Source organism: Primulina eburnea, chromosome 8, assembly GCF_022965805.1.
Source record: "Primulina eburnea isolate SZY01 chromosome 8, ASM2296580v1, whole genome shotgun sequence".
Taxonomy (NCBI): Eukaryota; Viridiplantae; Streptophyta; class Magnoliopsida; order Lamiales; family Gesneriaceae; genus Primulina; species Primulina eburnea.
In genome coordinates this window covers 45,019,201-45,032,688 of record NC_133108.1, presented here as the reverse complement: position 1 = coordinate 45,032,688, position 13,488 = coordinate 45,019,201, and the positions used below count along the sequence as shown (strand labels likewise).

Sequence of the window (13,488 nt, the reverse complement as noted above, 5' to 3'; positions counted from 1 at the left end):
TCATATTTATTCCACAATATTATATAAACACACATCTTTGCAAGCATATATAGTTATGTTAAACTAAAAAATCATGTCCCAGAATTTACAGAATATAGTTAAGGATAGTGATTCACCATCATCATCTCCAGTACAAGATATATTCTACATTATGTATACCAAAACCGTGAAACGAAGAAAACAAGCGGACATATGATAATATAGTGTGGAAATATATATTTATAATATGTATGCATATGTATGTTAAGGCCAAAGGGAAGTGTCCATATCATCTTGATCCACAACCATGTCCATGTTAAAATGGGACTTGGCCCTACGGGATTGCGAGTCCCTTGACGAGGGAGACGCGTTCTCCAATTGACGCATACGCATGTGCACCACCTCCGCTTGCGCGTACGCCAGTTGAGTCTGCAGCACATCAATCTGCTGCTGCAAAGAAGATATAGCGCCCACGCACCCATAGACCGGGTCTCTCACTCTTGCGTTTGCTTCGTATACCATGGAACTCACCGCGTCTCCTCTCTGATGCTCCGGCAACTCCTGCATTTTCTCATCTTCGATCACATATATAATTTTATATTTCATTTAAGAATGGAATGAACAGCCAAAACAGGTTTTGAGATTTAAAAATTATTTATGGTGAAAACAGTACATTTTGGTTATGCTCATCACTCGATTCTCTCGTGCACAACCGACTCAAATTAGGAATCAAACATTTTAAAATAGGAAAAAATAGACTGAACATTGAAAATGAAAACATTCGGAACCCGGTAATTTAGGTTCTATATGTATGTATTGTGTTTTATATTATATATGAGAAATCACAATAATATTTTTTATTTTTTTTTAAGAATTGGGGGAGGATTTGTTGTTTTATTCACGTAAGCTCATTTTCTAAAAGAGATTAGAAAGAAAAAAAGAAAAAGAAAAAGTAATTTCAAGTGGTCCATCAACACACTTTATCATACCAAGATTGCATAGAAATATAAATTCTTTGACCGAAAGTTATTAATTAGAAAAAGTGAGTGTGAAAATGAATAAAATATAAACGTACCTCAATAAAAGGTTACACAAATAGGAATATTATGTTGGTGAAGTAATAATCTCTTTAATCTAATTTCAATAATAATAGTACCAAAATTAAAAATGATTTTAGGATTCCTTAATTCGTATCAAAAGATTTCCCCGACAATTAAGGTTATTCATGAAAATAATTTGCATTTATTACCCATTATATAATATTAGTGGAGGTTCATTTTGTGAGAAATTAAAATAAGAAAAGGTTGTAAGAAAGCATTATAATGGGGCAATTCACATACTAAACTATGACATACTCTTACGACATAATTAATGACGGATAAAACATTGTACTAATTAAATATATTTATTTTCCAAATGAAAATTTATTAAATCATATAATTTGAAATTTAAACCTTTGCTTCAACAATATATCATTAAATAAAATTAGATAAATCACATTTGTTTCGCGAAGATGTCATGTTAGTATTCTACCACAGTGTCATTGTTTTTTTTAAAAAAGGGAAAAACATAATTATATTTTGATTTTCAATAAAACTTCAATTTCTGGTTAAAAAGGAAACAAAAACCAACCTGGAGCATTTTGTTGACATTGCTGGCACCAAACACTTTGTGAACGCTGGCAAACTTGTGGGGCTCGTCGGCAGGAAAATAAGGTGAAAACACGCAATCATGCGTACATCTCCGCCGAAGAAGCTTGCAGGCGGCGCACGGAGACGCCACCCCTTGCTTTCTACCGCTACTTTCTTTCATCGTTACGATCGACTATATATATATATATATATATATATATATATATATATGTATAGATGTGTGTGTGTGTGTGTATGTATCTTAATTACTCTATGAATAAACTTATATGTTTACACCTGGGTTTCTTGATCTTTATATAAATTCTTCACGACCCTTAGTACTTAAATTCAGTGTCTGCTTTGTGGGCTGCGACTTCATAATTTCAACTTCAACATGCAACTCACCATGATTATTGTCTTGTAAAATGTAGAGGGAATCATTGGAAGCATAGGGAATAAAATTTAAAGGGTTTCCAAGGGAATAAGATACCAAAGGGTACTCTAATTGGGGTGATATAAATAGATTAAAAAAATGGATTATAATATTATGAGATGAGGGGATTCAAGAATTTGTTCAAGAGTCGGGAATTTAATATGAATAAATTAAAATCATTATTTTGAAGGGAAAAAAAATTCAATAATTGTGTTCGTGACTATATATGCTGATATAGAAGGAGCTTTAGATTTTGGTGGGGAAAAGTAGCGTTGTTAGTTACTTTTTGTCCTAGTAAAATATATTGATGTCGCGTGTGTTAATTTCTCATCGATGTTTAAAAATTCTTAATGTTATTGTTAAAATCACAAGACATTTTCATATTACATTTACAAATCATATTAGTTCTTAAGTTGTATTTTTCAACCAAAGTTTATTTATAAGAAACAGTAAAATAGGCATGGTTGAATTAAATTATTGTATCGAAGCAATCGAAATATAAAAACATTGGGGGTGATGTGATTTCATATTAAGACACATACTGTCGATATTCAATGGATAATCGAGTGTGACGTTATTTTTTTTTAAAAAAAAAATGAACCAAATCCATCGAATAGAAAACAGGGAATTGAGAATAACAAAACATTGATCTTCTTCTGAACAACTCACAAGCTAATTAAGGCAATAATTTTAATGCACATGTTCAAGTTTAATGATTCATATTTTTTATTTTTAATATTCAAATATTGAAATAAATTGTTAAATGAATTATCGTCACTTGATTTTTTTTTTTTTTTTTTAAAAATATAAAGAAAAAAAGGCTTTTGGGGGCCTTGGCTTTTCCTCCGGTAGTTGCAGCCGTTATGTTGTGCAAAGATTGATGACTGTTTGCTTTAATTAGGCCATTTAAAGAAAAAAAACACAGTGGCACACAATCCCTAATTTTTCATTAATTTTTTTTGTTAAGAGGGATCTAAATATATTATTAAATTTAAATGGTAATTTTTAACCTAAAATAATATGAACTCGATTCCAATTTTCACACTTTTCAAATTAATCAATCCGATTTACTGTCACGTTCATTTTTCGTATTAATCCGATTTACTGATCGATCCAAATTTTGATAATTAGTCCTGCATTTCCAGCCTTTTTTAAAATAGAATTTGAGTATATACATTAATTAAGTATGTGTTTATGTTTTGATTAAGGATAAAAAGTTGAGCCAGCATAATTTGGAGTTTCTACAAAATGTGGGGCCTCAATGTCCGAAGTTACCGAGTAGGTTTAATGTTATTTGTATGTGAAATAGCGAACATAACCAATAAAAAGAATCCCATTTATCCATCGGCATGCCAAAACTTGTTCATCATTTCTTTTTCTCCAAAATATTATATTCTCCAATTATTATTATTATTTTTTTTAAAAAAGACATGTATGTCGTCATTGTTGCTTGCTTTCATATGCAACAAGATATATCGATGATATATTTCCATTGAGTTTTAAAGGAGTACATGTGCTTAAATTTATTTATTGCTTTAGTATAAATTTATTATACTAAAGTTGATTTCTTTTGATTCAAAGGACAGAAGAATACATTAACGATGTACTAATCTAGTTAATTATATATTACATTGTGGGAAGGTGACATTTGTTCATCAATCCATGGTTCTAAATAATATTTCTACTTTCTACTTGGTGTAAATAAATAAACAGATAGTATCATTATTGAAATGGAAGAACATATTTTTAATGTATAATTAAAAATGTTACGTGGGTCACTCCTAAATTTTTGTCTTGGTCAAGACACAAACAATTTAAATTCCACTAATATTAAACATTGTCTTCCTCGCCTTTTTCTTTAAAAAATCTTGTGTTTGACATCACAAAGATTAGGATAAGATTTTGCTTCAAGAAAATTGAAGGTTATGATAATAGATTTAATTCAAAGCTAATTAAATGCTCAGATACAGTCGTCCAATTTTTTTTTTTTCCTTTTGAAAAAATAAATGAATCTATCCAAATATTGAAAAACTTAACATACATTTCATCACAAATCACCTAACCAAACTAACCAAAGGAAAAAGTAATAATGGGTATGAGTTTTAAAACTTATACTTTTAGTGCCATTTTTTCCCTAACATTCATCGAAGGATATATATATTTCATCTGAAAACGGAAAGGAGAGACTCAATAGTAATTTAAAAAAGACACTCAATTCAATATCCATTGAAAGGGGGAAAAACAAAGCATTTAATTTGGTGGTTGCGCAGGTAATTTCCGTCGTCTCAATCCACCGATCGAAAGCATGAATTTGATGTCATTAGTCACCAAAATAACTCGTACTATTGCCTCTTTTTATGCAGTTAATAGCATGAATAAGATTACCTGATAATATAATATTTATACTTTCACATTCCTCGCGTATAAAAAATCGAGTAATATTTGCCTGAAATTAATATCGATCCAATCGTGTGTGCATGCTTATCAAATACCAATTTCAATTAAACGTACAAAGCTCTAGCACCACATTAGAAACCATTTTCCCAAAACGCTCGATTTCATGACATGTCGAAGAGCCAAGACGAGCCGAGCCGAGCAGTTCTTAGAGCCTAGATGCACACCTCGGTATACTATATCAGTTTTAATATATATGATTTTAAACCATATCAAACATTATTGTCAGTAAGATTGAGAACAAAACCTCTAGATCTCGAGTGGCTGAAAGGAAAGTCATTTTTGCAAGTAAGGGTTGATCCGATGAGAACTAACACTAAACGATAATTAAAAAAAATTCTGAATTTGTAGAAAAACTATGGAAAAAGACAGTGTATAAAATTAGAAAATGGACCATAATTAACACAATTTTTTATTATTATAGGAAATTTTTAGGTACAGATAAGAAAAACCACCGTGAAATCGTGTGGGGACAAGAATGGGAACATCAACCATTTTCAGAAATAGCCTACCATTCAAAACATTGTTATCGCCAAGATTCTGAAAAAAGATCATGCCCGGAGGAGAAATAGACATTTATGAACGAAGATTGAAGTGACGCAAGAATTTGACTGTGAAATCTAATGAAAGAATTTGGATTATAGGGAAAAAAACACAAGTGACAAAAATATATGAAAGCTTTTAAGATATAAAGTTTGAAAGAAGAAATAGAAATGTATAATTATCATCAATTAAAATAAAGCCAGTTGATTTGACCTACATGTTCTGTGCATTGAAATTAAAGAATTAATGGAGGTTTAAAAAAGTGCAGAGACTGAAGTTGTTTGATCCCTAAAAAGAAGAGAAAGCGTAACTTGCAAAATGGAGCCAAAATTTTAAAAAAAAAAAAAAAAAAACGGAAGAAGCTACGTTTCTTTCTCATGATCATTTCAACACTCACGGTTTTTTTTAAGTGGGATAATGACTTTTTGACCTAAATAATTCAAAGCCTGAATATATATGAACATTTGTTTAATCTTTTATGTCACGCTTCTCCACATGATGGAAAGAAAAATCATGTCAATATATATATATCAAAGTCAGATTTAGTGGCAAATAATTTGATTCAATGCACACTTCAGATACACTTCACACATTAGATCGATGTGCTCTCACATTTTTAAATGAAATTTATCGGAAAAACTGTAAAAATGTATATTAAAAAAGCATGGAACATCTTGTCGCATTCCTCGTGTATCTCTTTGCACGATCCTAGATGACGCGGAGTTTCCTAAAGTCCGGAATTGTTTACTAAACGGATGGCCAACTGCTGCTCGTGTGACACTTTTGAATCAGAAATAAGCAGCAATGACGAGAGCTAAAACAGCAAAAGATACTTAAGTTAACAATCATAGAATGAAAATATTTCCGGGCAAAGCAGATTTATTCTATACATCTGCTGGTAAGCACTATGGGAAAATGCACATTTCATAAGATAAATCTGTCAGTCGATAAACTAATAACGAAAAAATAAAAGCAGTAATATATTAATCAGACTTAGCATGTTTGTACTCAATACTGACATCTGGTAAATACACAAAACGCAGTCATGTCCATCAAGGCCCGCCCGACCCCAGAAACCCAGCAGGTCCAATCCCGGTTGGACCCGCTAACTAGACTTCTTTTCAATTATAATTATAATACATCTACACAACAAAAAAAACCGTTGTGAAGAGCTAGTTAAATAAATATTGGCACCTAATGAATTTATAAATCATATATGAAATTTTGATATTTCAAAATTTTAAATCCAAGCACAGAATTAATTATTCTGTAGACAAAATAAATCCATGAATTTTGTGGTGTGTACCTTAGTTCCAGCCACAAGGATGCCATTCAGGGGATGAGACGCACATGCAGTAATACCTTCAGAGAGACACAAAAATCTGTTTTGTATGTGCTGGCCGCTTTTTCTATCATTGCTTTTATCATCACAACTAGCACCGAATTTCAAATTAGCAGCCCAAACCGAAAAACTTTTATTTGATATTCTTTCTTTGGTTGCTAGCTAAAAGAAATGAGGAATCACACTCAAACACCCACCTACCCAGCCACACATGAACAGCATTAACAAATGTTTTCAGAAAGAGTAGAAAGGGTCAAAAATGATTGGACAAATAAGATCGAATATGGAAATTGATCATCCAGTTTAATATGTTAAATAAATACATGGAGAGCTAATTCGCCTCATGTATCAAGTGATCAAACACACTGCTTGAATAAACAAATGATGCGGTAATCTTAAAGAACGGCTAAATTTGAAGTGTTTGGGAGTTCCTTACTTGTAATCCACATGACAAGGAGAGGCACTGTCTGGATAGAAATCCAAAAGGTAAAGGCCATTACTGGACAACGATCCCACAACATAGATCTGCAAAATTGTCAACAAGAAAAGTTGCAAAAATGAGAAGATACTACAACTGCATACTCACAAGACTAAAGTCCATAACCTTTATTTGCAGGTGAATGAGATGAGAATATGTCAATCAGAGAAATACTCAGCTAGCACTTTCATACCACAGAATAAGCTAGAATATAGAAATGCAACAGATAGACGAGTCCAAAACATTTTTATACATTTCTTTCTTTTTTATTTTTTCCCCTTTTCTCCATGGAATTAAAATCAACAATACAAAGTCATACGGCAGTTGAACATACTTAAGCTAGATTACTTAAATGACTTACTGAGTTTATTGGAAGCCAACATGGTCTTCTCAAGAATGAGACATTGGTTAAACCATCGGATTCATCCCTGTAAGTTGACATCAGCAAGGGGAACAACATTCAGCGATCTTCATCAAAAGAAAGTAGCAAGTTCATGTTGTACATACAGCCAAGGAGGTGGAGGACAATGGATATGTGTCACTTGAAGCTTGTTAGTGTCTAGAACACCTGACCTGGAAGAAACAATAACAGCCATAAGCACAAACTCCAAACTCCAAACTGGACAAGCCAGATATAAAGGACTGAAGACTCAGAAAATAAGGTAAGACGGCAGTTGAAGATTGTCAGGTTGTAAATTCAGTTCTTGACAAATCGTAACAAATGCAATTAATTACAGCTGTCGCTAGACTAAAGCCCATTCCAAAACATAAAAAAGCAGCATGCATTTGTTTGCAAACATACCAACCATCTTCAAGATGAAATGCCAATTGGTAAGGGCACGATGGATCAATATCAATCGAGTGTATTTCCTTTGAAACAATATTTGATTGAGCCTGCAGATAATTGATAATATGTAGTCATATTCAGCCAACGCATATTAAAGAATCAAAGGGCCAAACATAAAATGGTGGTCTAAAATATAAGTTGCTTGTTTCTAAAAGCACACTACTGATGTAAATGCCCTCTCTGTTAAAGTTGCAATAATACAGTAACATATGAAAAATGAAACTTGATTTACCTTTCATAACATAACCCAACACGTGCTTGAGTGGAATTTGTTCGATAACATAACGGAGTATGTGAATCAATAGTGCCTACATCTACATACCAAATAAAAATTCTTCCACTAGGCATACGACCACGGAGATAACAAACAAATATTAACAACAGAAATTATCTTGCAGACAATGATATACTTGAGTAAAGTAATCCTTTTTTCTTTAGAAATGGTTCCAAAAACAAATGAGTTGGATTCAATGAAACCAGACCAGATATTTAAAGTAAACGATGAAAATAGGGTCAGAGAATTTCAGCACAACGATTGACACAGTATAGAACTAGAAAACGGATGTGGATTACTTTGCATACCTTTAAGGACCATATCTTCTCCAGCTCATGTGATAGCTTCACCGCGACAAGAGGAGAACAATATCCCTAAATAAGCAAATCTTCTGTTATGGCTAACTGACTATCTATCAGTCAAGAAAGATTTCTTAATGGGTTTATGCTATTCATCCAGAACAATTTCAATGTTATACGTCTTTCTATTTTTACTGTTTGTTTTCTTTTTTGACTATATGATGCAGACTTTATCCCCAAAAATGTTAGAATAAAAGGTCCTCTAAGCCAAATCAGTGGGGCATAAACCAGAATTGCTGGTACCTCTTTATGATTACTAAAAGCTGTAGATGATCGTCCTCCACGCAGATCCCACATATATACAATTCCCAGCTTGTTAGCTCCAAATATAATCTATAGGCTCAACAGAATAGAGTGATGGCTATGGTCTGTTGTTGAAAGTGACTCGTGAAATAACGGTTATTTTGGGGCTCATTAATCAACTTCAATAAAAATCTCACCTCATTGTCCCCACTTAACTTGATACTATTAAGTGTGCCAGAGGAATTGGTTGAGAGTTCCAAACAGGGAAGATCACTAGCTCTTCTATCCCACACATTAATCGATCCATTAGCATCAGAAGCGAGCAACCTATCGGGGCATAATATCACGAAGCATCCCACAAGAAATGAAAGCCTCGTGAGCATATAACTAAAATAGAATAATAATAATAATAATAATAATAATAATAATAATAATAATAATAATAATAATAATAATAATAATAATAATAAGAATGTAAGCATCACAAAACACAGCAACTTAAATTTGTTGTTCAAAATTATCATTTTTCTCTTAGGTTGATCTATTCAAAACAATGTTACGTCAATAACCTACTCTCTATTCTCCAAAGATCACTTTCCCATATTCTTTCGTCTTTTCAATGAATCATTGGCTTCCTAACATCATAAACACTTATATAATTTCTCTAACAATATACTATGGATTAAAAATCATGGAGAAGACGATGCCTCTTGTTCATCAGAAACAAAAATATTTCAAAGCAAGAGCCTAAAGTTTTAAACCTTGAGTTGTCATCAGAAGAAAAAGCAATGTCTGAGAAACCTTTATGAGCATTAATCCCATGAACAGTGATATTGGGCCTCTTTCTTAGCACCTGCATACAAAAGTACATGGAAAAGGTGTTTAGGTAAGTGAAAAGCTATTGATGAAACACACAAAAGCAAACTCATAGCAGCCACAACAAAATCCTATTGATCTATGACTTCAGTAGACTGACACCACCTCTCAACAAATTAAATGCATTTTCTTTGTCTTAATTATCAGACATAAGAGTAATTGGTGCCTATTCCAGCTTTTCATTCATTCATGTTAATTTCTTTCAGTCCAACTGATGCATTTGTCAGAAATTTCAGATATATTTGACCAATCCATACACTAATGGATCAGACCTCAATGAATACGCAAATATGGTAAGGATACTGTCATATATACCTATATATGGACAAGCTTACCAACAAAACTGCTTCTTTATATATCATACTGGTTACGGAAAGAAAACAAAGAGGAATCAGAACTGAATGGATTGCATGAGATCTGTTATTATCAGCCCATATAGGGATCTAATGGATTTAGTTAACTTTTAGTTGAATCCATGATTTTCCTTTCCTTATCATCATTGTTCAGAGGATATAAAGTGGGTCAATCTTCGATAAGAAAACATCTTTTTATCACTTTCAAGTATTTGTGCATGATTAGTGAGAGACTCTCATGATAGAAAGTAGGGTGCAGGAACTCCAATGAAGAAAGGAGAAAAAATGCTCACCTCAACTGGTTCAGAGGCGACATACCCAATGTCATAAACAAGGACTTCACTGCTTTTTGTTGATGTGCAGGCAATCTGCGAGGTAAGAAAAAAAGTGTAAAGAAGCAAGTTTCAGAAAACTTGTCACTAGCAAGGCATTAAGAAATTTGTGGCATTTTGCGTTTCTTCAAAATGTATGCTTCTTGTCTATGCCAACTAAATTTTAGTCGAGGCCCTCAGGTTGCCACCTCATCTTGGTTAGCAACATTCCAACGGATGACATCAAGTTGTTGGGAAGTAGATACATGCAGCAGTTGTTTTGCTTCATCTTCTTTCACATCTAAAGATTTTATGCATCAAAAGAACTACATGAGGACATTTTGAATTCTAGGGGTACCATAATGAAATCAGAAAAATCTTAAGACAGAAAAATGATGATTCCATTATCTCCATTATAAAATATGGGAATTTTAACTCAATTCATTTCCCACATGTGGTTTTAATTATAAATTTAATGACACAATAAAGTTTTATTTCTTTAATTTTTCCCAAGATAATTTCAGCTACAATATTTTTTTTAAAAAAAAGTGGTTTTTAGCTTGTTAATTTTCATAGTAGGTTTTAGCTATAAATTTAACAACACAATGAGTTTTTAATTCATTAATTTTCACAGGGAGGGTTTCAGCTATAGATTTTAAAACAGAGAATTCCATGTTTATTTATTTACTCAGAGGATTTTTACCTATTTATCGATAACACAAAGCGGTCAGATGCATTTTAGCCAATTGTTAGGTGTGAATTTTTGTAGTGGGCTCATTTTATAAAATGTTAACAAACAATAAATCTAAGTGTTAATGATTGGTTACCTGGACTAAGGATATTATCGAAGTCATGCACAGTTAAGCAACCTGATCTTGTCACTGATGCTAGATATACTCCCTACAAAAACCAAACAGACATTAATAAACATAATTTTGTCTCATAAACCAGATAAAAGCAAAAACAATCTCCAATGTATGAGTTGTTGACACTCGGCATGAAAGTATAACAGTTTCAATGAGTTTTATCATGATTCTGGTATATCAAACTGACTACCTTACACGTCTTAAACATACTAGTCATGACATAGTAAGGGTGATCATGCTCTCTGAAATCTGGTCTTTCGCTTCTTTCCAAGGTCAATAGTCAAGGGCAACTGATAATATATTAGAGAAATATAATCGTAAATAGATTAATACAAAATTTCCCTTGTGAACTGAATGACTACTCTCTCAGATTGGAGACTACTCAGGTCGACAATTTTGCTGCATTTTTCAAAACTTAAAGCATGTCACCTGAATATAGTGGTAAATCATTTGTGGTGTAAATTTTGGAAATATCACTAAGCCCTGGTCCTCAAAGGAGAACATGATTTATCATTCACTGGACCATAGAATATCAGCCTGACAAAGCAAAAAATTGGAAAATCCGAGAATCGGTAATTCAGGCTTTCATTATGAGCTATTCATTACATGAACTACTTTTAGCATTAAGTTTCTATTGATGGCTTTTGTATAAAAATAAATTTTTTATTTCCAAGAAGTGCTTTTCCTGCTATCAAGTAACATCAAAAACTTTTCTGAGCTCTTTAACGGTAATCCTGAGAATTGCATTTACAATGACATGAAATATTTCATATTTAACTTAAACTCTTAAAACTATCTGGATGCAGCCTACAACTACTATACAAGGGACAATTACGACATACAACTGAAGGATCTACTAATGCAGCAAGTCACCTTGGAATCAAATTCGACTGCTGAGATACCCCACCTGAAATTGACGTGCAAAGAGTGGCAACCATTAGCACTTGATATCCAGCAAGACGAACATAATTAAGACAAAAGAAAATGACGTAAATGATATATAATTTTTGTTTTCATTTTCCTCAAGCAAATTCTTGTCTCGCAAAATAAAATCATGCATTAAGACATTTTTTTTCAACAACTATTAGAATACAATAAACATATAGATAAAAGCAATATGTTCTCTGTAACACCACTCAATGAAAATCCATTATGATAAATAAACTATTGATTGTACCGGTTTTCATGAACTGGACGTACGTTTCAATACAAGAGTTTTCTAAACGTAGCCACCACATGAATGTGTTTCCCGGGCAAAATAAATCAGCATATTGAAGAAACACTATTAAACAGGGGAAAAAAGTGGAAATTCGACCTACTAGTTGTGCCGGGATTATCGTTCCATCTGGCGTCGACAAACCAATCAATCTGTCAAAACTGGCGCAAATAAAAAAACCAGCACAAGCCAAACTTGGGTAACGAAATACAAATTTTCTACCTAACATCGTCTAATAAACTCCAAACAAATTATAAAGTTCCATACATGGGTCTGGCATGGTTCTCCATCCACGTGATATGTATGAGGAAAAGCTCCAATCTTCGAGAAATTCATCCAAAAGAAAATAATCAACTTATCATCCAGACACTCAATTATTTCCATAATTCAGTGATCAAACAGCAGGACAAACAGCAAATAAAGTGAGACTGTGACCTCAGAGTAGGATTGAATGATGAGGCCAGAAATACGACGATAATTTGGCTCCAATCTCCCGTTCAATTCGATCAGACTCCTCTTCCACCGATGCCTGAAATCGCGCGACTTTCCATATACTCGATTTCAACAACGGATGAAATCTTAAACAGGGGAAATGAGAATGACCTGTTCGAGGGTCTGGGCCTCTGATTCAAGGAATTCACTGGAGCTAGGTATTTTTCCATGCAATTTTGATGATTTTCTCCCCTTGTTGACTCGAGTAAACAGCAAGCAGCACCGATGACTTTGAACATCCCGCCATAAATAAACGCTCATCAGGTAATAAAACAAGGTTTTGTTTTGGGGGAATATATCATTTTGTTATTTTCTTAACAAAAATTTAATTCTATATATAAAAATTGGTTTTTTTTTTTTAATTTTTTAAAAAATTATCCGGTCCAGTTGTCAGCAAGACATGACAAATAGAAGATACCTTAAAAGGTGTGCCTAATTTTGGTGACTGAGGGCATGCCACGCCCACACCTCTTCTTGGAAATATTTTTATTTTTATATTTGTATTCATTCCAATCAAATTACTGAATCCAAATGTGAATGGAAAACACTTGCAAGAAAAAAAAAAATTTTAACTCGACCAGAATGTAAATAAAAGGTTCTCTGCTTAAATGTAAATCAAAAGTGATCGCGCCAAATAAAAATCTTTTAGTTAATATAGAAAATTTTAGTATTTTATCTTTGTCCCCACTTAATTAAATGACATTTTGCTCTTTGTTTTCTTGTTGCGGGAAAAAGCCAAGTTACAGATTATTCGACCATTAAATTAATGTTTTTATTTTGATAATTATAAA

The 13,488-nt window shown here is 32.8% G+C and overlaps 2 protein-coding genes across 3 annotated transcripts; both read right to left on the bottom strand.

Moving 5' to 3' along the window:
- Nucleotides 1-48: 48 nt before the first annotated feature.
- Nucleotides 49-2,253, bottom strand: LOC140840276 (LOB domain-containing protein 4-like). Its single transcript, XM_073207555.1, has 2 exons — nucleotides 1,612-2,253; nucleotides 49-540 (listed from the first exon to the last, which is right to left on the bottom strand). The coding sequence occupies exons 1-2, from the start codon at nucleotides 1,789-1,791 to the stop codon at nucleotides 244-246; spliced, it is 477 nt and encodes a 158-aa protein (XP_073063656.1). The 5' UTR covers nucleotides 1,792-2,253; the 3' UTR covers nucleotides 49-243.
- Nucleotides 2,254-5,541: 3,288 nt separating this feature from the next.
- On the bottom strand, nucleotides 5,542-12,986 carry LOC140840273 (uncharacterized). 2 transcript variants are annotated; one of them, XM_073207552.1, is made up of 18 exons: nucleotides 12,809-12,986; nucleotides 12,641-12,734; nucleotides 12,473-12,526; nucleotides 12,305-12,357; nucleotides 11,863-11,896; nucleotides 10,951-11,023; nucleotides 10,333-10,424; nucleotides 10,106-10,180; nucleotides 9,345-9,436; nucleotides 8,781-8,910; nucleotides 8,584-8,673; nucleotides 8,290-8,355; nucleotides 7,663-7,754; nucleotides 7,368-7,433; nucleotides 7,222-7,288; nucleotides 6,819-6,907; nucleotides 6,347-6,473; nucleotides 5,542-5,854 (listed from the first exon to the last, which is right to left on the bottom strand). In XM_073207552.1, exons 1-18 carry the CDS (start codon nucleotides 12,934-12,936, stop codon nucleotides 5,768-5,770), a joined length of 1,509 nt encoding a protein of 502 aa, XP_073063653.1. In that variant the 5' UTR covers nucleotides 12,937-12,986; the 3' UTR covers nucleotides 5,542-5,767. The 2 variants fall into 2 exon arrangements, with proteins under 2 accessions (XP_073063653.1, XP_073063654.1); XM_073207553.1 differs by lacking the exon at nucleotides 6,347-6,473.
- Between the last annotated feature and the right edge of the window lie 502 nt (nucleotides 12,987-13,488).

What these genes read in the sequence shown, in the direction of transcription:
- LOC140840276 (XM_073207555.1), bottom strand. Translation starts at nt 1,791, where the DNA reads ATGAAAGAAAGTAGCGGTAGAAAGCAAGGGGTGGCGTCTCCGTGCGCC. An exon ending in ATGTCAACAAAATGCTCCAG is followed by an intron (nt 541 to 1,611) that starts GTTGGTTTTTGT and finishes GAGAAAATGCAG; the next exon opens with GAGTTGCCGGAGCATCAGAG.
- LOC140840273 (XM_073207552.1), bottom strand. Translation starts at nt 12,936, where the DNA reads ATGTTCAAAGTCATCGGTGCTGCTTGCTGTTTACTCGAGTCAACAAGG. An exon ending in TCGCCTCTGAACCAGTTGAG is followed by an intron (nt 9,437 to 10,105) that starts GTGAGCATTTTT and finishes TTTTGTATGCAG; the next exon opens with GTGCTAAGAAAGAGGCCCAA. An exon ending in GTTGGCTTCCAATAAACTCA is followed by an intron (nt 6,908 to 7,221) that starts GTAAGTCATTTA and finishes ACAATTTTGCAG; the next exon opens with ATCTATGTTGTGGGATCGTT.